This window comes from Xenopus laevis, chromosome 1S, assembly GCF_017654675.1.
Source record: "Xenopus laevis strain J_2021 chromosome 1S, Xenopus_laevis_v10.1, whole genome shotgun sequence".
NCBI classification, from domain to species: domain Eukaryota; kingdom Metazoa; phylum Chordata; class Amphibia; order Anura; family Pipidae; genus Xenopus; species Xenopus laevis.
This window is the reverse complement of record NC_054372.1, coordinates 93,311,661-93,336,407: the sequence shown is the minus strand read 5'-3', so window position 1 is coordinate 93,336,407 and position 24,747 is coordinate 93,311,661. Positions and strand designations below refer to the sequence as shown.

The following is a 24,747-nucleotide window of genomic DNA, read 5'->3' as shown; positions in this document are numbered from 1 at the left end:
AAAAGCATTCACAGATAAAAATCTGAATATATAGTGGCTATTTAAAGTAAGACAAGATTATTTTGAGAGTGGTAGCTGCAAATCACTGATGTATCACAATTAAGGTCACCCTCGCAGTATATACTGAAAATTAGCTCTATTCTGCCTCTTTCTTTAATAAACAATACTGCAATTTTTTATACAACACACTCCACCCCTAAACATTTTAATTAAAACAATGCTTCTATTTAAAGTAAGTTTTCATTCTTTATAACGGAATTGTTATACTACAATTGGCCCCTGTATAATGAGCGAATATAGAGAATGTTTTATACCCATGTCATACTACTTTGTGGAAAATAAATGATGGTTGTTTTTATTAATTCTGTGTGCCTTTGCTTAAAAAATAGCTTAGCTAACACCCCCTACCAACAATTTAATGTTAACTCTTGCATTCAACAAATGTTGAATGTCATTTGACGTCTGGTATCCATTCTGTACATCTTCTTTTAAGGAAGAGGCACAAGGCTTCTGGAATGTTGACTAGTAACTACCCCATTTTGTTCCATGTAATGGGTAGAATGGCAAAGGCCTGTTCATAGCCCTTTTGGTTGGAAAAAAAGCAGATATAAAGATATCAAATGGACTGGACTTGATGTTTTAGTATCTTCAGGCACTCCTTTTAACCAACTATATTTAATGGGCAAGTATCACAGTGTCCAAGTCATTTAAATCTCTTTTGTTATAAATTGTTTCATATCATCTTCATATTAAATTTTCTTGTCCCGCCTGGTCCAGCAGCAGAGGTAGGGCAATCAACTTTACGGAAAGAATACTCCACAGAGAAATTGTTTTTGTGCTGTCCTCTTCCTCTGCTCCAGACAAAGAGGAGAAGGAAGCAGAAAAGAACAACCCCTAGAAAAGTAATACAGCCCATGGCGGTGGACACTAATATTGTTTTCAGATCTAGAGTGAATTTCAAGAAGACTTGTGTGTCATTGTGGAAAGTATCATTGTATTGTGATAAGTACATTGTTCGGTTAGAGTAGGGGGAATTATCACTTTTAACTGTTAATGTAGCAAAATAGGTGTCATTACCACCAGCATTAGTTGCAATGCAGATGTATGTTCCACTATCTTGCACTTGTGCATATCGGATCTCTAGTGTTCCCTCTGGTAATACAGTAGATCTCCCCACACTTTTACTGGTGATCATTCTTCTTTGTGGTGAGACCCATACAATAAGTGGGACAGGCTCTCCGTCTGCTCGACAGTGGAAAGACACAGGCTGCCCTTCATGTGCTGTGATGTGTTGAAGCTTTCTGTCCCTTATCTTGGGCTTTTGGCAGGTGAAATGTTCAAAAAGTATGGAGTCAGGGAAGTCACGTAGGGCATTACCTTGAATTTTGGCTGGAGAGGCGCAAACAGGTTGGTGGCTATCAAAGTTCAATGTTTTTCTGCGCTGCAGGATCCAAAGTAAACGACAATCACAAGCAAGAGGGTTATCATCCACTCGTAATGTTTCCAAAGTGTTGACTGACTGAAAAGCATTTTCTTCCAGTGTTGCCAACAAGTTATTAGATACATTGAGTAGGCGTATTTGTCGAAGCCCTAAAAATGCTTGGGACTCCACTGTACTTAGCGAGGCCCCAACTATGTGAAGCTCACGAAGTCTGACAAGGTCTTTGAAGGCGCCTCGTTGAATGGTTCTGATTGGATTATAGGAAAGGTTCAGGTATTCCAGATACACCAAGTTCCTCAGGGCAGCTGCTGGCACTGATGTGAGATTTGTGTAGGTGATAGAAAGAGAAGTGAGGTTAAGCCCTTGAAAAGCTGTATGACAAACATTCTCTAGTAATGGCCAGCCTTCCAACTCTAGTTCCTTGAGGTTGTAGAGCTTCTGAAAATTTTGCTCCTCCAATGAGTTTATACCTAAGTAACGAAGCCTCAAGACCTCTAAACTCTGCAAGTAAGACAGTGACTCTGGGGATATAGAGGTCAGATTGCATTTTTCAATGGTCAATTGATCCAGAGACACAAGTCCATAGAAGGCCTTCTGTGAAATATAGAGCAAGTCATTGTCCCCAACTTCAAGGCTTTTCAGAGTTCGCAGATCTTGAAACATAAAGTCCAGAAGAATAACAATCTGATTCTCACTAATATCCAGCAAAGTTAGGTTGCTAAGTTTTGTGAAGACTCCAGTTGGAATCAACTTTAGCTGGTTACCCTTTAGTTTAAGTATCTGAAGAAAGAAGAGATTGGCAAAAGCCCCTGGCTCAATAGTGGAGATGATATTTTCACTAAGATCCACTTCTTCCAGTAGAGAGTAGGGTGAGAAGTCACCAGGATTCAGGCACCTTATGCGGTTTTTACTGAGGTCCAAAAGCCTTGTTTCAGAGGGAATACCTTCTGGGATTGTTGTGAAGCGCTTGCGCTGACAGATGACTGAACGTTGATGGGGTGTGCAATCACACCTGGCAGGGCATCCCAGCACCTTCCATTGTGGATATAGCAGAAGAAGATGGAAAACAAGGAAGGAGTAACAGCATGATGACATTATACGGGGCATCATATATTCAAAGTAGCAAGCATCTTCCTAGGCACCTGGTAATCAGAAACATGAAAATCAAAGTTAGTCGTATGCCCTTAATAGAGCCCATAACAAATAAATGACATTCAGACATAATAATAAATACATTTAACATCTTAATCAGGACTTCACATCTAAGGCACCTCCTGAGGCAATTTACATTGGCTGACATTTTGCTAATATAACATTTATTAGAAATTCTCTATCACAGTTGCCTACACACAATATTCAATCTGCAGTTTGCAATGTTTCCATGCCATCCCACAGCACTCCATGACATTATAGCAGTATTCAGTGCTTATAGTACAGAATCAATAGCATAGACAAGTACATAACCTTTTATACTGAAGAAACTAGGCCTCTGAAACTGACAAACAAAACATTTTTGTAATGCTAAACATATTCACCATCTACAAGACATAATATAACTACTATATTTTCTGCTTAACGATGTACCGTACCATCACCTAAATCTTCAAACAGGAATAAATACAGATCAATTAAGGATCACAGAATGCAGTTTTTATCTAATATTTAGTAATGTTTAGTTTTATTGAGTAATACAAATAAGTCAAATGTAAAAAACTAATTACAAATACCAAGTAATTTTCACACACAGATTTGTATCTTAATATCGCTTTAATTACATTGCATATGAATATGTGCTTACAATGTACAAGAAGAATGTATAATTTCTCCCACTATTCTGTGCAATTTTCATGGAGTATGTTAAAGGGGAACTAACGTGAAAATGAAAACTTGATATAAGTTGGAAAATGACGTTAAGCAGATAAACATTGTCTTATGGCTATCAACCTTATGTAGTATTTTTGAGAATCAGCCACACACAGTTTTGGAATACAATACAACCTGAATATGGTTATACATTCTTCTACAAAAACTAATATAGTTATATAGTAAATGAGATTGAGAAGTTAAACTTTTCGTCCAAGTGAAATCTGCTTAAGGGCTCTTACACACGAGTGACTGCTCATGTGTTCACCTGCCATGACTTCTTTTAATGGAGCCATTCATTCCAATAGAGGCTGTACTCATGGGGCTACGATAAACTTCTGAATGCAAATGAGAGATTATATTTTGCATCTTACTTGCATTTGGTGGTTCAGCACAGCCCCATGAGTACAGCCTCCGTTTGAATGAATACACCCAATTTACTCATACTTTACCTTGCAGTGGATCACATAAAAGCCAATACAGGGGAACACATCAACAAACGCTCATATGAAAGAGCCCTAACTTCTATTTTAGTATGAAAAATAAACAATATTTAAAGCCATCTTAAATACCCTGTTGAAAAAAAAACAGACCTTGAGATATAACCTACTGTCCTCTAAACTTAAACCTCTAGTCTACAAAGGAAAAATTCATGTGTCTTTAAACCCACAAATGAAGGATTTGCAAGCTATTACGTGGGCAAGATCAACAGAATAGTTGCAGTTAGACAAAACGTGCTCAGTGATGTAATCTGCTTCATGTAGAGTGAATTGAATAACATTTAAGAGATCAAAAGCCTAGAAAGCAGACCCCTGGTGGAGGATTGCTTGTGTAAGAAGCTAAGATAAAAGCTTCTTATATGAGAAGAATGGGTCATATTCTAAAGTATTACAGGCTCAGAAGTGATGTGCAAAGTATTATTCTGAGTGCAATGCATGTATGAGTTCTGATTGCTGAAACGCTTTTCTAAATGTGCGCAGCTCATTTGGAATTAATCCAGTGATACCAAACCATACCCCACACTGACTTAAAACAGACACTACACACAAAGAAATAGGAATAAAAGGTTTCAGTTGTATGATAGTGTTTATATTTAGTGGACATTTTGTTTTTTATCACTTTATATCAGGGCTGTCCAGCATGTGTCCTCTATCTGTTGTTGAACTAGAAATTCCACAATGCCCTGAAAGCCTTCATTATTTTTATTGAAGACTGGAGATCTGCTGGTTGTGTTACAAAAGACAATTTTTGCCTTGGTCCCAGCCGCAACTAAGATCAGCCATAGCCATGCAGAATCTGTCATTCCATGTTCAAAAACTAGGTTTTACATAATAATCAATGTAATTACAAGCCTTAACAGAGAGCAGGCATTGAAACAAACTGGTAAGCTTAGGGCAATACATTCTGATAACATTGTTTTCAGCAATGCTTCAGACACAAGTCCTTTGTAAATAAGCACTAATGGCCTTATTTTGCTCTTGCACTTGCATCCACAGCATACATATGAGCTAACTCTTGAATAAACTCTGTATAGTTAGTGCTCAGAGTACAAGGAATTTATTTTTGGAGAAAATAAAAAGACAATAAGGTGTTTTGCAGGGCTTCCCAAGAAATAGTTTAACATGGAAACATTCAGAAGTCCCTGTGCCTGTAGTTTGGCTGTGCAGTACTGTTCTGCTGCACGGCAACATGGAAACTGAAATGCCAAATGCGTCTGTGCCTAAAGGGATGGAGATCAAGGCTGATGACAAAAAAAAAACCATGATGTTTTTGATCTATTTCCTGCATTGTGTGTTGGTGGTCTTTCTGTTGGGTACAGACTGTCAGGTATTGCTGGGAGTCGAGCCGGGGACCTTTGGGTTTCTGGCTCGATACCCTAACCATTTGGCCAGGTGAGCAGCCTGTAGGGTTACTCACTGTGTGTAACCTGGCCTCTGCAGTCCCAGCCCAGCTGCCGCCTGATTGGCCTCTCCAGCCCCAGCTCAGCTGCTGCCTATCTTAATCAACCAATCAGGGCTGCCTCTTCCCTATTTAAGGGCAGCTCTCAGACCACTCCTTGCCAGAGCATTGCATGGTTTTCTAGTACTGCGGCATCGCCCCTAACTAGGTTTCTAGCTCTTGCCCCTTCTCCCTTGTTAGTCTGCCTTGTCTTGTCCTGCTTACCTTTCCTATCTTGTACCTTTCTAGCCTCGACCTTGTTCCAACCCTACCTTGTACTCCTCTCTTGCTATCCAGCTCTCTAGCTATCCTGCTCCAGTCTCCCTCTCTTGCTATCCTGCTCCAGTCTCCCTCTCTTGCTATCCTGCTCCAGTCTCCCTCTCTTGCTATCCTGCTCCAGTCTCCCTCTCTTGCTATCCTGCTCCAGTCTCCCTCTCTTGCTATCCTGCTCCAGTCTCCCTCTCTTGCTATCCTGCTCCAGTCTCCCTCTCTTGCTATCCTGCTCCAGTCTCCCTCTCTTGCTATCCTGCTCCAGTCTCCCTCTCTTGCTATCCTGCTCCAGTCTCCCTCTCTTGCTATCCTGCTCCAGTCTCCCTCTCTTGCTATCCTGCTCCAGTCTCCCTCTCTTGCTATCCTGCTCCAGTCTCCCTCTCTTGCTATCCTGCTCCAGTCTCCCTCTCTTGCTATCCTGCTCCAGTCTCCCTCTCTTGCTATCCTGCTCCAGTCTCCCTCTCTTGCTATCCTGCTCCAGTCTCCCTCTCTTGCTATCCTGCTCCAGTCTCCCTCTCTTGCTATCCTGCTCCAGTCTCCCTCTCTTGCTATCCTGCTCCAGTCTCCCTCTCTTGCTATCCTGCTCCAGTCTCCCTCTCTTGCTATCCTGCTCCAGTCTCCCTCTCTTGCTATCCTGCTCCAGTCTCCCTCTCTTGCTATCTTGCTCCAGTCATGTCTTGCTATCCGCTCCTGTCTCCCTCTGCACTCTATCCCCCAGTTTGATCTACGCCCGCACCGTCCTGTCCCATCCAAGCCGTTCCACTCCTGCCACGTCCAGTCCTTTCCTGTTGAGTCTTCGCCCTCATCTACCTGTTCCTGCTTCCCTTCAAGTTTCCCCTTGGCACATACAGCCCCTGCCTTAAGGACTCGCCCTTTCCCTTCTGACTCTACAGCGCCCCCTACCTAATCCTTGACAGAATGCTCTGGCCAAAAGAGTCTGCAAGGGCTGTTCCTGTGCCTTCTGACCGGATTCCCAAAAAGACTGAATATTCTATTTTGACCCGCAGATACTGTGATGGCTCCCCAAGTAAAATTCCTATCTTTCTAGAGGAAGTCCTGCTCCTTTCAGAGAAAAAACACTTTCTAAGTGCTCCTCCAGTCGAGCAAGTTTCGGAAATCATTTTCTTCCTGCTAGAAGGTGAAGCTCGTTACTGGGCCGAGAACTTACTGTGCAGTAAATCCCCTATAATCTACGATACTGCTCAGTTTCTGTTGGCATTCCTAGATAAATTTGCTCCAGTTCCAGGGCCGGCTATCCCTCCGCAGTCTGTTCCAGGGCCGACTATCCCTCCGCAGTCTGCTCCAGTTCCAGGGCCGGCTATCCCTCCGCAGTCTGCTCCAGGGCCGGCTATCCCTCCGCAGTCTGCTCCAGTTCCAGGGCCGGCTATCCCTCTGCAGTCTGCTTCGGTTCCCGGGCCTGCCACCCCTCAGCAACTGCTTCCCCTGCAGCCTCGGCTGCCCACAGCTCCAGAGGGGCCTACCCAGCAGCATCGGCTGCCCACAGCTCCAGAGGGGCCTACCCAGCAGCATCGGCTGCCCACAGCTCCAGAGGGGCCTACCCAGCAGCATCGGCTGCCCACAGCTCCAGAGGGGCCTACCCAGCAGCATCGGCTGCCCACAGCTCCAGAGGGGCCTACCCAGCAGCATCGGCTGGCCACAGCTCCAGAGGGGCCTACCCAGCAGCATCGGCTGGCCACAGCTCCAGAGGGGCCTACCCAGCAGCATCGGCTGGCCACAGCTCCAGAGGGGCCTACCCAGCAGCATCGGCTGGCCACAGCTCCAGAGGGGCCTACCCAGCAGCATCGGCTGGCCACAGCTCCAGAGGGGCCTACCCAGCAGCATCGGCTGGCCACAGCTCCAGAGGGGCCTACCCAGCAGCATCGGCTGGCCACAGCTCCAGAGGGGCCTACCCAGCAGCATCGGCTGGCCACAGCTCCAGAGGGGCCTACCCAGCAGCATCGGCTGGCCACAGCTCCAGAGGGGCCTACCCAGCAGCATCGGCTGGCCACAGCTCCAAAGGGGCCTACCCAGCAGCATCGGCTGCCTACAGTTCCAGTGGGGCCTTCCCTGCAACCGCCATTGCCTTCAGCTCCAGAGCCGGTTCCCCAGCAGCCTCCGGTGCCCATGGCTTCAGCTAGGCTTCCCCGGCGACTGGCTCCCCACTGGCTGCCTCCTGCACTTGTGCCGGCTCAACAGCAGCTGCCTCCTGTACCCATGCCTTGTCCTGTGCCCCCAGAAGTGGGGCTTCTGCCTGATCCTGTGCCCCCAGAAGTGGGGCTTCTGCCTGATCCTGTGCCCCCAGAAGTGGGGCTTCTGCCTGATCCTGTGCCCCCAGAAGTGGGGCTTCTGCCTGATCCTGTGCTCCCAGAAGTGGGGCTTCTGCCTGATCCTGTGCTCCCAGAAGTGGGGCTTCTGCCTGATCCTGTGCTCCCAGAAGTGGGGCTTCTGCCTGATCCTGTGCCCCGAGATGGGGGGCTTCTGCCTTGTCCTGTGCCCTCAGAGGTGGGGCTTCTGCAGTGTCTTAACACAGTGACTGTACCAACCCTTAAAATAACATTCAAAACCCAGGCACTCATGTGGAGGGCACCCGCGAGGGTGGAGTTGCCTATACTGTTGCCAAGTCGCAGGGCACCCGCATGGGTGGCTCTGCCAAACACCAGAGCACCCGCCAGGGTGGCTCTTCCGAGTCCCAGAGCACCCACCAGGGTGGCTCTACCAAGTATCAGAGCACCCGTGAGGGTGGCTCCTCCAGGTCCCAGAGCACCCGCCAGGGTGGCTCTACCTAGTATCAGAGCACCCGTGAGGGTGGTTCTACCAAGTATCAGAGCACCCGTGAGGGTGGCTCTTCCGAGTCCCAGGGCACCCGCCAGGGTGGCTCTTCCGAGTCCCAGGGCACCCGCCAGGGTGGCTCTTCCGAGTCCCAGGGCACCCGCCAGGGTGGCTCTGCCGAGCATCAGGGCACCCGCCAGGGTGGCTCTGCCAAGTTCCAGGGTGGCTAATACAATAGCATTACCTTCTAGTTGGGCACCCATGTGGTTAGTTCTGCCCATAGCATTGCCAGTTCCCCAGGTGCACGAAAATGTTGGTCACTGTGGCGCCTGGGAGTCGCCTTGTGAGGGGGGGGATACTGTCAGGTATTGCTGGGAGTCGAGCCGGGGACCTTTGGGTTTCTGGCTCGATACCCTAACCATTTGGCCAGGTGAGCAGCCTGTAGGGTTACTCACTGTGTGTAACCTGGCCTCTGCAGGCCCAGCTGCCGCCTGATTGGCCTCTCCAGCCCCAGCTCAGCTGCTGCCTATCTTAATCAACCAATCAGGGCTGCCTCTTCCCTATTTAAGGGCAGCTCTCAGACCACTCCTTGCCAGAGCATTGCATGGTTTTCTAGTACTGCGGCATCGCCCCTAACTAGGTTTCTAGCTCTTGCCCCTTCTCCCTTGTTAGTCTGCCTTGTCTTGTCCTGCTTACCTTTCCTATCTTGTACCTTTCTAGCCTCGACCTTGTTCCAACCCTACCTTGTACTCCTCTCTTGCTATCCTGCTTCCAGTCCCTTCTTGCTATCCTGCTCCAGTCTCCCTCTCTTGCTATCCTGCTCCAGTCTCCCTCTCTTGCTATCCTGCTCCAGTCCAGTCTCCCTCTCTTGCTATCCTGCTCCAGTCTCCCTCTCTTGCTATCCTGCTCCAGTCTCCCTCTCTTGCTATCCTGCTCCAGTCTCCCTCTCTTGCTATCCTGCTCCAGTCTCCCTCTCTTGCTATCCTGCTCCAGTCTCCCTCTCTTGCTATCCTGCTCCAGTCTCCCTCTCTTGCTCCAGTCTCCCTCTCTTGCTATCTTGCTCCAGTCCTCTCTTGCTCCAGTCCTCTCTTGCTCCAGTCCTCTCTTGCTCCAGTCCTCTCTTGCTCCAGTCCTCTCTTGCTCCAGCCCTCTCTTGCTATCTTGCTCCATCCCTCTCTTGCTATCTTGCTCCAGTCATGTCTTGCTATCCGCTCCTGTCTCCCTCTGCACTCTATCCCCCAGTTTGATCTACGCCCGCACCGTCCTGTCCCATCCAAGCCGTTCCACTCCTGCCACGTCCAGTCCTTTCCTGTTGAGTCTTCGCCCTCATCTACCTGTTCCTGCTTCCCTTCAAGTTTCCCCTTGGCACATACAGCCCCTGCCTTAAGGACTCGCCCTTTCCCTTCTGACTCTACAGCGCCCCCTACCTAATCCTTGACACAGACACACTGGGCAAAATGAGAGTCACAATGTGTTGCCTTGTACTGAAGTTAAATGAACATCACTGCACAGCATTGTGTGGTCATTGATCTCCTCTCTTATAGGTGAAATATGTGCACATGGATTATAAATGAAAGCCCCTTCATTGCCATAAACTACATTATATATATATATATATATATATATATATATATATATATATATATATATATATATATAGAAACTATTAACCATTTTTTTCACAAGTGCTTACAATCATGACTAGCGGTGAAAGCTACAGCAAGAAGCAAGACGGTGGCCTCAATATTGATTCCCCTGGATACTTTTAATGAAGCATTGACAACCTGCAATGTGTTCCATTTAAGTGTCAGATCTGTGGTGTATCAGTGAAGGCGAGTAATACAGGTCGAGACATGAGAGATTGTTCTACAGACCTGCGTTATAGCACCAGCGGCTTTAATGGCGGCACACATGGAGTCCTCCGGCATCGGGTGAGATATATAACATTCCCCAGTCCATATTGCCTAGACTGTGTAATGCGAGCACTCTCGCAAATGGATCTTATATGCAGACTATGTGCACGAATGGTTAGCCGGCGAGTGGGTGCGAGTGGGCTTGATGTCTCTGAACCTGTCTACACTGTCTGTGATAAAACCCCATGGGAATACAGCAGCAACTAAAAGTATTGAGACCGTGATATATTGGCTTTAAGTAACTCTAACCGTATCTTTCCTACTCACTATGGAGGAAGTGTTGGGAAACCTCAAGATTGACTGACTGGCAGTATGTTCCCTGATTTGCGGGACTTTGGAACCACGGAATACAGTTCCCCTTATTATAATGAATACGGGACATTGCTTTCGCTCTATATTGGATTGCAAAGGGACGGGTTCTGTGGTTTATACATCTATAGCTATTAAGAGATATAGGGGTCTGTGAGTTTTTTTTATTATAGTTTAATAGGCACTTTATTTAATATATTATATTTCTTTTCTAACATGTTTGATATGTGGGTCTTCAGTTTCACTTGTTTTTTCTTTTAGATTTAGAGTGGGATTACTCCTTTGCTGATCATTATACATTTTTTCTTTAGTTTATTGGGGGAAATAAATATACATAGTCCAATGGGTGACACTCACTCGATCTTGGTTAACTATTTATTTGTGTATTATAGATAGGTGTATTTTAGGGAGCACATCGATTTTATATATTTATTTTTTTCATTTCATTAATTATTTTTTTCATGTTTTAATTTTTTAGTTTTACTTTCTGTAATTTGTATGCCTTAGTTTGTCTCGGGTAACAGTACCTAGGGTAACCTTAAGATAGTATCGAGTTAATACTGCCAGTAAGCGGTGACGAGCAGCCATATGACAACGGGTTGCAGGTATGAGATAATTGGGTATACGCTACACATCCTGTGGAAGAATAGGTATCGGGTTACTGGGGAGGCTCATCTCTTGCTTTCACTCTAGGAACTTCCTCAAACTAAAACATTTAGTAACACTTAGAACAAAATCAATTCAATGAAACAAATGTGTTACATTCTTGCTTTGTTTTTAAACTTGTTAACCTTTTTAAGATCATGATAATGATTAACCGTTAGGTGTGATGTAGGGGTATAGGTAATTTTTGGTTTTATCTTTTATGTGTTTATGTGTTTATATACATAGTAAACAGCTAACGTGATTTATGTTAATGATAATCACTGGGCATTGACGTGAATTATACGTCATTAAGGGTGTTGCTGTCTTTTCCCGCCATTTCATGTATTTAAAGCACGTATTTTGCCATATTCTGTACCTTGAGAAAGGCCTTGGAGGAGGCCGAAACGTTGGTCATATATATTTTTAAATAAATCTATTTTTTATTTTTAAGTCCTGTGAGTGCGGCTCATCTTTTGTTCTCTATTTGGATTTTTCTGATTCTGCACCCAGGCATCTTTAACGCTGCTGTCGAGAGTGCCGGTATCTTTGTGCATTATTTATATATAGATAGATAGATAGATAGATAGATAGATATAGACACATACAAGAGTCCTCTGCACTCAACCCATTATCAATATATTTAAGACAGAGACATTTTGTGCATACTGCTACTAAAAAATGCCTTACCCTTTAAACAAAACAGGGATTGTTTGTCCATATATTGCAATATATTTAAGCTGGCCAACTACGTCAAAGTCATCCCATATCTGGCCAGTCCTACGCTTAATTTTCATCTGATTCATTAAGAATTCTATTGCTTCATTATACATTTTACAAAGGGACTAGGTTTTACCTGCAACTTAACTTGCTGCTTTCAAAGTAAACCTCCATACTTGGCTGCCCTTTTATTAGACACCAGTGGGATCACCTGACTATAGCTGGGAAGGGTGGGAGCTACAACATAGAGCTGGTCACTGCTCTTGTATAACTATAACAAACAAGGGAAAGTTGTGCTCACCACTATTTTTTAAAAACATTAGGCGGGGGTGCAATGAGGGTGTGACCACAAAATACATATAGACACATACATATTTTGTGGTCACAGCCTCATTGCACCCCCGCCTAATGTTTTTAAAAAATAGTGGTGAGCACAACTTTCCCTTGTTTGTTATATATATATATATATATATATATATATATATATATATATATATATATATATATATAGTTACATAGTTAAATTGGGTTGAAAAAAGACAAAGTCCATCAAGTTCAACCCCTCCAAATGAAAACCCAGCATCCATACACAGACCACTTCCTACTTTCACATAAATTCTATATACCCATACCTATACTAACTATAGAGTTTAGTATCACACTAGCCTTTGATATTATGTCTGTCCAAAAAATCATCCAAGCCATTCATAAAGGCATTAAAGGGGACCCGTCACCCAAAAAAAATATTCAAAATTCTATTTTATCACATTAGTCAAGCAAAATGAACTATAATTACACAATATAAATTATTTGAATCTTGTTTCCTTTAGTCTGGGAATTTATAATTATGGCAAGTAGGCAGGAGCCATTTTGTGGACACTGTTATTAAGACAAGCCTTGTATCATCTCAGAATCTTGTTTGTGCACCAGAATGGGGGACCCGATGTCCATCCCCATGCCCTGGTTACACAATTAAATGGTAAAGAGAACAGGGAAATATGTAGAGACTGAGAGCAGTAACAACTAAGAAGTACTGAATGGAAAGTGAAAGTAATTGTCTGCCCCGCCTCTATGCCACGGGCATAGAGGAGGAGCAGACAATATTTGATTGACAGCTGAGATTTTTAAATGAGCTTACAGCAGCTATGAATGCTTTAATAAAAAATAGAAATTGGATTTCATGTTTAATTTGAAAAGGACTTTTATTATACAGATTTTGGTGTCTGGGTGACAGGTCTGCTTTAACTGAATCAGCCATCACAACATCACCCGACATTCCACAACCTCACTGTCCTGACTGTGAAGAATCACCTACGTTGCTTTAAATGAAAGTTCTTTTCTTCTAGTCTAAAGGGGTGGCCTCTGGTACGGTGATCCACTTTATGGGTAAAAAGGTCCCCTGCTGTTTGTCTATAATGTCCTCTAATGTACTTGTAAAGTGTAATCATGTCCCCTTCGCAAGCGCCATTTTTCCAGAGAAAACAACCCCAACCTTGACAGTCTACCCTCATAATTTAAGTCTTCCATCCCTCTAACCAATTTAGTTGCAAGCTCTGTACTCTCTCTAGGGTTGCCACCCGGCCGTTTTTTTACCGGCCTAGCCGGTAGCCGGGGCTGGTATTACAAATTTACCGGCAATGTAGCTGCCGGTAAATTTGTAATACGATTAAAAAGAGCCCTCGGCCTGCCCCCAATCCCCTGGAACTTATCTTTTCTTATGCTTCTTTTAGCGTCCGTGGCGTGGCCTGCCCCTTTTGACATCATGGCCAGCCCCTTTTCATGTCACGGCCCGCCCCTTTGTGTCCCCGCCCCCCACCAGCTGGTAAAGAATTTTTAAAAAGGTGACAACCCTAACTCTCTCCAGCTCATTTGTATCCCTCTTAAGGACTGGAGTCGAAAACTGCACTGCATACTCCAGATGAGGCCTTACCAGGGACCTATAAAGAGGCATAGTTATGTTTTCATCCCTTGAGTTAATGCCCTTTTTTATGAAAGATAGAACTTTATTTGCTTTAGTAGCCACAGAATGACACTGGCCGGAATTAGACAACTTGTTATCTACAAAGACCCCTAGATCCTTCTCATTTAAGGAAAAAACCAACACACTGCCATTTAGTGTATAATTTGCATTTATATTATTTTTGCCAAAGTGCATAACCTTGCATTTATCAACATTGAACCTCATTTTCCAGTTTGCTGCCCAGTACAGAGCCCGGTGGTACTCCACTAACAACACTGGTCCAATTGGAAAATGTTCCATTTACCACCACTCTTTGTAGTCTATCTTTTAGCCAGTTCTCTATCCAGGTACAAATACTATGTTCCAGGCCAACATTCCTTAATTTAACAGTTTGTGGCACTGTATCAAATGCTTTAGCAAAGTCTAAGTAAATCACATCCACTGCCATCCCAGAATCGAGGTCTCTACTTACCTTCTCATTAAAAGAAATTAAGTTAGTCTGGCAAGATCTATTACACATAAAACCATGCTGGCACAAACTCATAGTATTATGATTTGCTATGAAGTCCAGTATCTTATCCTTTATTAACCCTTCGAAAAGCTTTCTACCACTGACGTCAGACTAACTGGCCTATAGTTTTGAGGCTGATTTATATATATATATGTAGTCAGCTATGTACTGTGCTCTCGCATCGGAAAATAAATAGCCATGCAGCATGTGGATTTTACTAAAATAGAATCTTTCTTCTGTTACTGGATAAGAAGCAGCTAATAAAACTATCTTTATAAAAACAAAGTAAATAAATGCATATGAAAAAAGTTTGCCTCAAGGAGAGCATAGTTTGTATGGCAGATATTTTTCCATTCAGTACTAGCCTTTGCTCTAAGAAGGGTCTTTCATAATTACTGTATGGTTAACATTTGAGGGAAAATATCAGTGTATATTGCACTAGACTGCTGAATGTCTCTTTCTTATTATTAAAGATGAAGGCTGGCCAAGTCAGTTATGGACAGGGTTCCAGAAGAGGGTACCAGTTATATCAAGTGGATCAAATACAACTAAAAGCCTAACCCTAATAATAAACTACAGAAAAAATATTAGATTCTACTCTGAAAATCAATTTGGCTAGGCTTAGCCCTAATATTACCTTGTCCTGGCAGCAGTCCCTAAGTAGAAAAATGACATCTACTGCTTAATGCAGAAGATGAAAGCCACAGCAATGCCAACTCAGCAACATCTGTGGAGAGTACATGTAAAGACAATGAATAAGTGCAAATTATAAGCAGTCACAGCATGGGAGATGCAGGCAGGAATTGAATTGTAAAAACATCAACAACAATCTGCAATAGATTTAAACACTACAGCTGTATGTAGATATTTATTAAATATGTATTCACATTACAGCATTAATGTGCTAATCATTTTGCATACACAGAACCAGATGATTGAATAAAACTGAATATTTTGCATTACAAAATATGTGTTATAATAAGGGAAATACATGTAGAAATAAAAAAGCTAAATGGTGCTTAACCCTTTTAGTACCACTCCCTTTTTGATCTGATGCTCCCCTTGTTTCAAAATAAACATTGGTATACTCTACATCAAAAAGCTGAATAGGGAAATAGAATTGATATCACTGGCACTGTGATCTTATTACAGCATGTGCCATCGATTTTATGACCGACGGCACTAATAGGGTTAATAACCGGTTTGTTTCATGTTTAATCCATACATAGCCTAACAGATGCTTTATTTACAACAGACCATCAGAGTTAAACCAAGATAAGTTAATTAGCAGTTATCAAGCTTGTCAACCCCCCCCTGTGGATACAATATGTTGCTAGTCGCATGATGTCATTCATGGTGGCGCTTCCAGGCAGAGACCATGCATAAATAGACGCCAGCTAGTTTGCTTATCTTGCTGCAGATATGATGGGCATCTTTCAGACTAGCCCTATGCTTTTTTGATATATCTGCTGTCTTTAATACTGGACATAAGAAGGCAAAATAGTAATAAGGGTCTGGCCACACGAGCAGATTTGGGGAGATTATTCGCCCCAGCGACAAATCTCCTCTTCTTCTGGAAGACAATCTCCCTGAACTGCCTTCCCCCTACCACCGGCTAAAATGAAAATCGCCTGCGGCAATGCACGCATGGCGCTTCATTTTCCGAAGTCGCCCGAAGTTTCCTTGTGAGGCAACTTTGGGTGACTTTGGGAAACAAAGCGCCACATGTGCATTGCCGCAGGAGATTTTCATTTTAGCCTGCGGAGGGCAGGGGGAAGGCAGTTCGGGGAGATTGTCGCCCGGAAGAAGAGATTTGTCACTGGGGCGATTAATCTCCCTGAATCTGCTCATCATAGTCAAAGGGATTGTTAACCTTCCAAACACGTTTTCAGTTTATGGTAGCCCAGTACAATTTAGAGCTTTTATAGTTTTATTTGAGTGACGCAGCATGTTTGTGTTTTTTTTACTATGGCACATTGTTCATAGTATTTCTAAAATATAACAGGACTTTTACACAATTGCAGATCTCATTTTATAGATTGCTTCTTTAGATCTGCTGAAAACCTTCTTTTGTTGTTCGGCAAAACTGTTTCACATGAAGCGTGCGAATATCTCATCTTTCACACTAAAGAAATGTCTGTACATTTATTGCAGCATATTAAGTTTACTGTTGGGAATGGAAATGTAATACATTATTAGGATTGTATTTTGAAAAGAGTATTACAGCTGCAGTGAATGGCATATGTTGCGTCTTGCAGATCCCATGTAATTTCAGAAAATCTGCACTATTATGTGAGATACAATCTTAAGAGATATAATCTGCACAAAAGTATCTATCAGAATACAATTGGACTTCTGTTGGCTGATATAGGAGACTCCTGCACTGCCAAAGCCTTGCATTTCAATGTGATGTTGTAATTGTTATTTACTTATAGGCAGCAGTGTCATGTAAAGATGTTAACGGCATACATTTATTGACATTTACTGACTGTGACATATTTAGTCTTTTAAAATAGCTTTTTTGGCTATGTTTTCTAATGTTCTGTGAATCACATTGATTCAAATGAAGATCAGATATTCACACTGGGTCAAATAAGATATCTTGTAATTAACACAGCCGTTAAAATTGTCCCTATAAAAGTGAGGGGGCAGGGGCCTGGCAGAGCCAAATCCGAATCCTAAAAATCTCACGACTTTGCATCACACAAACAAGGAAGTAAAAAAAAATATTTGAATTTTTTGAACCTTCCTGGGTTTAATTCGCATATGCAAATTAGGGTTTAGATTCAGTTCGGTATTTGGCTGAATCTTTCACATAGGATTCCCAAAACTGTGGATTCAGTGCACCCCTAAGAGTTCATTTTGAAAAAGTTTTTTTAAAGAACATTTTGAACATGTTCTGATTGTATAAAAAAAGTAAAACTGATTGGGTATGTCTCAGGTATGTCTTCCTTCCTTCGTGTTCTATGGTTGAGCTATTGACGTTCTTAGGCTGATGGCACATCCTTACCCCTCTAGCCACTGTGAACTATGCAGAACACTTTGGCCATTCATTTAAATATGCTGTAACATAAAAACAGAGACTCTATGTTGTTGGCAGGGGGTTAAGTAGGGCTGTGCAAATGCTATCATGGGAATTATGAACAGCAAACTGGTGCACAGCAGTATATGTGCAATTTTCATATGAACTGACAAAGCTCCCTGATTTGTATCAAATTCAGTGTACTTCATGTGACATTAGCAAATGTAGCTAAAGATAATTCACCCGTGCAGGAAAAATAATTGAGGCTGCATCAGAAGCAGTGTTAGAAATGTTATATGCCTGGTTGACATGAAGAGCAGGTTTAATTAGTGGTTTCATAGAGAGCAACTGTATATATATATTTGGGAGGCATACCATCTTCCCTGACCAGCAGCATTAACAATATCCTCTTAGAAATTCACTGACTCCCCCCTCATTCATACTAGGCATTCCAATTACTGTATCTCTTTCAGATGAGGATTAAAACGTGGCAGTTTATTTGCTCCCAGCATCTGGATGTTCTGTGTTACTGTACAACTAAATCCCCCAAACCATTGCAGACCTTATCTCCCTGGCATTAGTGAGTGCTAGCATCATCACGCAGGTCAGGATTTTTAGGAGGGAGGGAAGGTTGCTTGAATTAATGAACTCTCTGTTCAGATTAACCCATCACACTCTTATTTTACTAAACTCCGAATGCAAAAATCACGAAAAATTTGTAATTTTTATTTAAATAAAATCGGACTTTTAAAAAATCAAGAATTTTTCGGAATTTATTAAACCCAGGGGATAGAAAAGTCTGAATCAGAAAATCCGGCATATCATCTGGAGGTTGCATCTAAGTCAATGGGAGAAGTCCCAATGATATTTTGATGTGTGCTGGGTTTCGTGCAATAGCCCGAAGTTTTCGGGCAAAACAGCATAAGAAATCAGAGTTTTCGGGTGAAATATCTAAAAAAATTATGAAAATCTGATTTTTTTTTCCTGCAAAGCAAATTTTCGGGATAATGTAATAATAAATAAGCGTAAAAAAACCAGAGCAGATTTGATCAGAGTTTGTAGCAGAAAATGTTGAGATAAAATCAGACTTTGATAAATAACCCCCTCAAAATAAACCATACAATGAGACCTAGTACAATGAAATTTGAGAGCCACAGTAACTTACTGAATATTTATCCCATAAACAACACAACCTAATAGGTATTACCCTTTCATGGTGTTTTTCCTGCGCTGCTTCTGATTTTAAGATGAATATTCAGCATATTGTGTGATGTTACAGGGGCTCATTTATTAATATTGTGCAAATTTTCAAATTTTCACCTGGGTAGTAACCCATAGAAACCAATCAGTGATTAGTATTTTTTTCAACTGTACCCCGACTGTATGATTCCCTGCTCCTGTCTGTAAATGATTAGAGTACAGAGTAACTGACAGAAATTAAGAAATATAATTAAGACATTAGCAGTTAGAATTACATCAAAATGAATGGCCTAGATTGGCAAATTAAAGGCTGTTACTATGGATACAGAAGTCATCAGAGGGCCAGCCAATAATAGCAAAAGTAGCAGGGAAAGTTTATGTAGCATATCAATAGTTAGCAGTGAGCAGACAAGGACAAAATAGAGGGGAAGGGAGGGGGAGGGGAGAGATTTTGCTTTAAGAGGTAGAACAGAGCTGAAAAATGTCATGTACAGAAACAGCCATGAGAAGGGGGAATCAGTAACTGGGTCAGATGACAGGATTTCATATGGAAAAAATCAAAAAATCATGTGCAGTTCCACTGTAAAACCCAGTTGATAGAAATTGTATTAAAATAGAAACATAAGGACAGCATATTCTGCATTCCAAATCTAATACTCAGCCCCATGTGTTAAAGAAACATGAAACCTATAAATTCACAAATATATCAGCAAATATTTCAGGAGCTTATCAGGAATATGTATGGGATAAGCCTTTGATTGTGGATAATGTCTTTTTTTTATACACATCATACATCTTGCACTAAGCCTACTCAATGTCACCGGACTTTTTTCCAGAAACTCTAATTGCAGCTTCTACTCATATTGCACAGTAGAGATGTCGCGAACTGTTCGCCGGCGAACTTGTTCGCGCGAACATCGGGTGTTCGCGCTCGCCGGAAGTTCGCGAACGTCGCGCGACGTTCGCCATTTTGGGTTCGCCATTGTTGGCGCTTTTTTTTGCCCTCTCACCCCAGACCAGCAGGTACATGGCAGCCAATCAGGAAGCTCTCCCCTGGACCACTCCCCTTCCCTATAAAAACCGAAGCCCTGCAGCGTTTTTTCACTCTGCCTGTGTGTGCTGAAGAGATAGTGTAGGGAGAGAGCTGCTGCCTGTTAGTGATTTCAGGGACAGTTGAAAGTTTGCTGGCTAGTAATCGTTTTGATACTGCTCTGTTATTGGAGGGACAGAAGTCTGCAGGGGTTTGAGGGACATTTAAGCTTAGGTAGCTTTGCTGGCTAGTAATCTACCTTCTACTGCAGTGCTCTGTATGTAGCTGCAGTGGGCAGCTGTCCTGCTTCTGATCTCATCTGCTGACTGCTGCAATAACAGTAGTCCTTGTAAGGACTGCTTTTATTTATTTTTTTGTTGTTTTACTACTACTACTACTACTACTACTATAAGAGCCCAGTGCTATTAGTCTAGCAGTGTTGGGGAGTGGGACTGGTGTGCTAATCTGCTGCTCCTAGTAGTTCAGCAGCACCAACTTTAATTTTTTTTTTTTAATATTCATTTTTTTTTATTTTACTTTTTTTTATTTTACTACCGCTGTAGTAGTGTATAAGTTGACCTTTTAGGCATTATTTGCCCTGTAGGCATTATTTGCACACTGTTTTCTTCAACCCGCCATCTAGCTGTGTGACCTTGTTCACATTCTGTCTAAATATCCATAATATTACCGTCTCCAGAAAAAACACCGGAGTGACTTTTTTCAAGCAGCCATAATATATTTTACGTAATCCGTATCCACCGCTGTAGTAGTGTATACGTTGACCTTGTAGGCATTGTTTGCCCAGTTCTTTTGGCCGCAGCCACTGAAGCACAGAGGCCAGAAAAAATATGCCATATAAATGCTGAAAATAGTCATTTTTTGCCATACGTTGACTCAACGTATATGGCAAAAAATGACTATTTTCAGCATTTATATGGCATATTTTTTCTGGCAACTGTGCTTCAGTGGCTGCAACCAAAAAAACTGGGCAAACAATGTCTACAAGGTCAACGTATGGCGAAAAATGACTATTTTCAGCATTTATATGGCATATTTTTTCTGGCAACTGTGCTTCAGTGGCTGCGTCCAAAAAAACTGGGCAAACAATGCCTACAAGGTCAACGTATGGCAGTTGTTTAAAGAGAACAGTAGATTACTAGCCAGCAAAGCTACCTAAGCTAAAATGTCCCTCAAATCCCTGCAGACTTCTGTCCCTCCAATACAGAGCAGTATCAAGCAGATTACTAGCCAGCAAACTTACTATCATCTGTCCCTGAAATCACTAACAGCTCTCCCCCTACACTATCTCTTCCAAGCACACACAGGCAGATTTTTCAGATACATTTTTGCCCTTGATCCCCCTCTGGCATGCCACTGTCCAGGTCGTTGCACCCTTTAAACAACTTTAAAATCATTTTTCTGGCCAGAAATGTCTTTTCTAGATGTTAAAGTTCGCCTTCCCATTGAAGTCTATGGGGTTCGCGAACCGTTCGCGAACCGCTCGCGTTTTTGCGCAAGTTCGCGAATATGTTCGCGAACTTTTTTTCCGACGTTCGCTACATCCCTATTGCACAGTTTTTACTGGGCCAACCTGTGTTTTCTCTGCTGGCACAGGGTGTAGCTTTTGTATAATATACTTAATCATTTATAAAGCGTGTGAAGATGAAATAAAGGTATCAAAGGACAACTGCCCTGCAAAATTGCCTCTGACCTACCATAACACAGATGATTGTAGACAGAAAATATCGTGTTGGCCATGGATGGTTGGATGTGACCCTTCTGTGGATTATTTTGCTCACCAAGCTCACCCAAAATGGTGCATGTGTAATATCAGCATGACTTCTTTTTATAAATCTCAGTAGGCCAGTATGTGGGTTTAGTCTGGAATTAAGTCCACAGAAGATACTGTATAAATAAATCTGTTCCAGCAGAATGGGAAGATCATAAATTCAGTTTTCCTTTAAAATAGTGGTCAACAAGCTGATACCTTGTACAAATTAACAAAAAGGATGTTTGGCAAAAGATTCTCATGAGGTTCTGAATAATGCACATTTATAGGTCTATATGTTCCATAATATATAGGTCTATATATCACAAAAGGAAGAACCTACATGACATAACATTTGTGCAGATAAAATGCTATATGAATCAGAGTACATTGTGGCCACAAGCAAAATTATTGGAGGTATTCCATGTCTGCATTTTGGATTCAACATATATAGTACAGGGTTTGTTTTAAATAATTTACTGGGCCCACCTACATATTTTTTGCACCCAAACCTTGGTTCTTAGATTGATAATAGCATTTTGATACATTTTATAGAATCATTAATTCAGACTTCACATTTAGTCAAAGTAAGATATAATTTAACCAGTTAACTCTTTTCTCCCCTATAAAGACACCCACACACCTTTGCTTTGACATGATTTGCATAGGCTTGGATATGAAGCCCCTGACATGGCGGTTAAAACTAATTGGGGTGCTTAAACCCAACACTTTTTGCAATGCTGTGTTGAGGAATATGTTTGTATGCAGGCATGAATCCAAGCTGTTTATTCGTCTGCTGTATGCAATATGTTCTCCCTTGTACACACAATCAGTGATTGTAGATATATGGTCTGTCTTAAATCCTGCTATGCAAAAAGGAGCCCTAAAAGCTGCCTCTGACTCATTTAACTGAGTTTTATGGCAGAGAAAAAGTAAAGTCAGACACTTATTTGTGATATCGTAGTAGGGGCTGTCAGACACAAGATACATTGATGCACATTACCAGTAATTTTTTTCCTGATGGATGCAGTCAAAGGGGATTTAAAGTCACAATGAAAGTCTACTTATTTTGTTACAGTAGAACAAAGTCACTTTATAATATACTTTCTGTGGTGATTTACAAATACAAGAGCTATTTTTTTTTTTTGCTAGATAAAACAAAAGAACTACTTTGATCCTCTTGCTGGAGGGCCTGAAGCATTCCTACTTATCAGATCAGAAGCTATAGGGAAACAAGCAGTTGTTTCTGACCAAAAGCCTGCTCATATCTACTGTAACATCACTACTAACATCAAGTTATAGACACCGCATTTAGGGAATTGTGCTCCAGAAGGGTCAACTCTCCATTTTTTGACTACCTATCTGGTCTTCAGTCTGAACCCTTCCACCCACTGCACTAGCCCCCCACAATTTGAGACTTATTGCTTTAAACTGTTTGTGCCTTCCTGCCTGTCCATCTTCACATAATTGGTGGGTTCTAATCTGGTGTCAGGTCATATAATATGGCTGTGGGTAAATGCCAGTAAACATGTAGCAATATTACTTTCATGCAGATTCTACAGTGGACAAAACACAAACCCCTTATGTAATAAAAGGCATAAAAGTTTTCCCAGCAGCAGTAACCCACTGCCCTCAACCAATCAGTATGTAGTATTCAAACACAAGATCAGTAAATGCTATCTGCAAACCTAGTGCCTTTTATTACATATTGAAATATAGTGTAGCTGGGCCTAGCATTAGAAAGCTCCGCTATACAGAAGCGCTGTTGCCATGAGGCGAGTAGAGAAACTAGCCTTAGGCAGCAAGAGGCCACAAGTTACCAGGCAAAAAAGCCACTTCTGGTAGCTTTAAAGGGGACATGTCACCCTAAGAAATAATTTCAAATTCTTTTCTATCATGTTAGTTGAGCAAAATAAACTTTACTTACACTGTATTTATTATTTAAAATGTGTTTCCTTCTGTTTTGGAATTATACAATCACAGCAAGCAGGCAGCTGCCATTTTGTGGACACGGTTATTAAGGGAAATTGTGTATCACCCCAAAATCTTGTGAATGAACCAGAATGAGGGACCTAATGTCCATGTGCAGTGCCGTACACAATTATAGAGCCTGAGGAGGGAAGTGACATCTAGGAAGTGCTGAATGGAAAGTGAAAGTAGTTGACTGCCCCTCCTCTATGCCACGGGCATAGAGGCGGGGCAGGTAATATTTGATTGACAGTTTAGATATTTAACACCTTTATAACAGGTATGGATGTTTTAATGAAAAAATTTTTGGGGGATCCATATTTAATTTGGAAAGGACTTTCATTATGCAGTTTTTTATGTGCAGGTGACAGGTCCACTTTAAGATCCAAAATACCATTTTTAAAATCTGCATTTCAGCTCTGCTAGTGCAACTGAGCTCCCCGCACTAGTGATGCGGCCCCCCTAGGCCCACTCCATCGACTGGAACAGCAAGCGCCTGGTGCGAGGGGGGACTGCTTCAGAAAGGACTCCTTTAGGGTTAGTCCACATGAGGAGATTCAGGGAGATTTAGTCGCCTGGCGACTAATCGCCTCTTCTTCTGGGCGGCAATCTCCCCGAACTGCCTTTGCGTGTCTTCCCATCCGCTATTATGAAAAGTCTGACGCACACGCGGCATTCGTTTTCCGAAGTCGCCTGAAGTTTCCTCGTAAGGCAGCAAGGACCCCCAGAACCCTGCTGCTGTTATAAAGCAACCTGCTTATCATCATTAGGACTGTGAAGACTCAGAGTATCATTAGATTATTTCCTTCAATTCCATTATTCATCTTCCAGTCATTCTTGATTAGACATACCTCATTTAGAATTGTCATCAACATTCAGCGCAGGCAAGGCTTTGAACATTACTTTGAATATCGTATGCATCTTGCTTTTGTTTGTTTGATTCCTTACTGTTATGATTGATTGAAGCTTACTTCTGTTAGTTTTGCATTTGGTCATTTTAAATACAGCTTCAGCTTTAGGTCACTGAATTTACATTTAATTGATTTGGTTTGTAGTTTCCCCAGAGTTTTCAGTTATGTTTTTTAATTTTAATTTCTTTTCATATTACAGATTTTTGGAGCCTTCATGAGAGACTTAATAAGACCATAATACATGTACTGTATATTTTGTTTCATTAATCTCATAAAACCTATTTCAAAGAAATCTTTGCTCACATAGTTACTGTATTACATTGCTTTACAATGATCCAAAGAAAGTGTAACCCCCCAACACTGCAGCCATCTGTAATTTGCCTTTGCATATAACAAATTCCTTCCTGACTCAGAAATAGCAATTGGATCAGTCCTAGGATCAACACCCTCTTATATATATATATATACATATATACATAAAACACAAGGTGACCTGGCACCATATTACATAT

At 42.0% G+C, this 24,747-nt stretch overlaps 1 protein-coding gene across 1 annotated transcript in view; it reads right to left on the bottom strand.

Moving 5' to 3' along the window:
• Positions 1 to 525: 525 nt before the first annotated feature.
• lingo3.S (leucine rich repeat and Ig domain containing 3 S homeolog) overlaps positions 526 to 24,747 on the bottom strand; it is a 56,707-nt gene continuing 32,485 nt past the window's right edge. Inside the window, exon 2 of the mRNA XM_041579921.1 lies at positions 526 to 2,583. Coding sequence (XP_041435855.1) covers positions 734 to 2,551 — 1,818 coding nt within the window. The 5' untranslated portion in view covers positions 2,552 to 2,583 and the 3' untranslated portion in view covers positions 526 to 733. The remainder of the gene's footprint in view (positions 2,584 to 24,747) is intronic.